The sequence below is a fragment of the Chelonia mydas genome, chromosome 9 (assembly GCF_015237465.2).
Source record: "Chelonia mydas isolate rCheMyd1 chromosome 9, rCheMyd1.pri.v2, whole genome shotgun sequence".
NCBI lineage: Eukaryota > Metazoa > Chordata > Testudines > Cheloniidae > Chelonia > Chelonia mydas.
This window is the reverse complement of record NC_057855.1, coordinates 1,377,179-1,379,793: the sequence shown is the minus strand read 5'-3', so window position 1 is coordinate 1,379,793 and position 2,615 is coordinate 1,377,179. Positions and strand designations below refer to the sequence as shown.

Here is a 2,615-nt window from a genome sequence, read left to right as displayed (position 1 = left end):
GACGCGGCTCCAGCCCCCGGCCAAGGGCCCGCCGCCCGCAGGAGACCCCGCGCCCCCGGGGCCGCCGCTCAGCCCGGCTGCCCCCGCCGCGGCCGCGCACGGAGCCGGCGAGGCCGGGCGGGCGGGCCGCTGCAGACGCGGCGCTGCTCTCCTCCCCCTGCTCCTCTCCGGCGCCGCCCCTGCCCGGCGCCAGCCTATATCTGCCGCGCCGCGGCCCCGGCCCGCCCGGCCAGGATGCCCGGCGGGAGGCAGCGGCGCGGAGCGGCGGCGGCGGCGGCGCCTTTGCCGGGGGACGCGCGCCCGGCCGGCCGGTGACTGGGCGCGGCTCTGCCCGGGGAGCGCCCGGGCCGTGCGCTGCGGGGCCCGCCCGCGGGCGGGCTGGCGGGGCGATGCTGCCCTGGCGGCGGGAGCGGTTCGAGCTGCGGGCGGAGGAGCCGCGGCAGCCCAGCAAGCCCAAGGGCTATGCGGTGAGGCTGCGCTGCTCCGCGCTGGGCTCGCTGGCCCGCGCCTGCCCCGAGGGCGCGCTGCACCGCGTGGGCAGCATGTTCCGCTCCAAGCGGCGCAAGTTCCGCGTGAGCAGCGAGGACCCCACGTACACGGTGCTGTACCTGGGCAACGCGGCCACGCTGCAGGCCAAGGGCGAGGGCTGCACCGACCTGGCCGTGGGCAAGATCTGGGCCAAGAGCGAGGCCGGCCGGCAGGGCGCCAAGATGAAGCTGACCATCGGCGCGCAGGGCATCCGCATGGCGCACGCCGAGGAGCGGGCCCCGCGCCGGCCGGGCCACCTCTACCTGCTGCACCGCGTCACCTACTGCGTGGCCGACCCGCGCCTGCCCCGCGTCTTCGCCTGGATCTACCGGCACGAGCTGAAGCACAAGGCGGTCACGCTGCGCTGCCACGCCGTGCTGGTCTCCCGGCCCGAGAAGGCCCGCGCCATGGCGCTGCTGCTCTACCAGACCTCGGCGGCCGCGCTGGCCGAGTTCCGCCGGCTGAAGAAGCGCGACGACGCGCGGCACCAGCAGCAGCAGCTGGCCGGGGAGCGCAGCCTCCCGCCGGTGCCGCCGCGCAAGCTGCCGCGCGGGCCGAGCTGCTACAAGCCGCCGGCGGAGCGCGGCCGCAGCGCGCCCAAGCTGGGCTCCATCACCGAGGACCTGCTGGGCGAGGCGCAGGAGGAGCGCGCCGGGCACTTCGAGTGCGAGGACGTGCTGGAGGCGCCCGGCTGCGCCCCGCTGCTGCTGCGGGCCGGCCCCGGCCGCCCGGGGGGCCCGGAGCTGAGCCAGCTCATCAGCGACCTGGGCGAGCTCAGCATCGGCAACGACCTGCGGGCGCTGCGGGCCGACCTGCGCGTCACCCGGCTGCTGTCCGGGGAGAGCACGGGCAGCGAGTCCTCCATCGAGAGCAGCGGCCAGGAGGGGGGCGGCGGCGGCCAGGAGGGGGGCGGCGGCCAGGAGGGGGGCGGCGGCAGCCAGGAGCCCGAGACCGGCTGAGCCCCCCGGCCGGAGGGCGCCGCCTGCGCCCGTCTCCGCGCGGCGCTCGGCAGCGCCTAGCTGGGCTCTGGCTGAGGTTTGTTTTCCCCGGGAAGCCGCCAGCGGACGCGCCGGGCTCCCGGCCCTTCCCCGTGCACCGGTGCTGCCGGGCTGGGGGACGGAGGGGCTGGCGGAGCCGGTGGGGCTGCACGGAACGCTGCGGGGCCCCAGGAGAAGAGGGGCGCAAAGGGCAGACTTTGCACAGGACGGAAAGCCCTGGGGAGATACGTGCAATGCTTTACACAATCCGGTGCGCTCGCAAGATGAGATTCCCTGGGCGTCTGTCCCTGGGCAGGTGGCGGGCTCGCTTGGCCCCCCGTTCCAGTTCCCCAGGGATCGTGTCACAGGAGCAGCGTCTCGGTTTCATTGGCAGTTTCCACCTCTTGTTAAAAAATCTTTTTTCGTTTTCAAGTAGGACAGGAGCAGTTTGGCTGTCTTGGTGCATGAGCTTTGGGTTGTTGACCAGAGACCCCTAAAGATCGGCCAAATTCTCCAAATCGCTGTCTTGAGGGAGAAATGTTGCATTTTGTTTACAATGAAACATTTAATATCTGAGAGGGAGTTTTCTTCCTTTTTATATATTTTAAAAAAAATTGTCCATTCCATGCTGTTGTGTAAGAGATTTTTGCACTGTGGTGAAATTTTTTTAGCCTCTTTTTTTGTACCCGATCCCATGTTCTCCTGTCTCAGTGTTCGATATCTTTTGCTATGCAAAAGAAAAATGTAAGTGTGGATGTTCACTTGTACATATGGAAAAAATGTACATAGAATACATGGAATACGTTTTGTTATTTTTAAGGACACCACCGTTTCCGTTTGCACACCAGTGGAGATAATAAAGATGACAATAATTTAACAGAACTGGGCCAGGTATGGCAATTTGGTCTTTTCTTGTAAAGAGCAGGGGAAAATAATAAATTCCAAAATCAGATCCGTTTTGAATATAGCTTTAGTAAATTGGAGTGTGAAGAGGCCGTTTGCAGGTGTCCGCTAACGCAATGCAACTTTGGAGCTAGGTGAAAGCGCTGCACTGTCCGAGAATGCGCTGCGTGAGGTGCATTTTACCTGCCCATGCCCAGTGTTTTATGG

The 2,615-nt window shown here is 66.5% G+C and overlaps 1 protein-coding gene across 2 annotated transcripts; it reads left to right on the top strand.

Annotated features, from left to right (window-relative positions):
- The first annotated feature begins 247 nt into the window (after positions 1 to 247).
- On the top strand, positions 248 to 2,387 carry FAM43A (family with sequence similarity 43 member A). 2 transcript variants are annotated; one of them, XM_043523159.1, is made up of 2 exons: positions 248 to 1,422; positions 1,465 to 2,387. In XM_043523159.1, exons 1-2 carry the CDS (start codon positions 390 to 392, stop codon positions 1,485 to 1,487), a joined length of 1,056 nt encoding a protein of 351 aa, XP_043379094.1. In that variant the 5' UTR covers positions 248 to 389; the 3' UTR covers positions 1,488 to 2,387. The 2 variants fall into 2 exon arrangements, with proteins under 2 accessions (XP_043379094.1, XP_037765130.1); XM_037909202.2 differs by having other exon boundaries at positions 248 to 2,387.
- Positions 2,388 to 2,615: the final 228 nt, after the last annotated feature.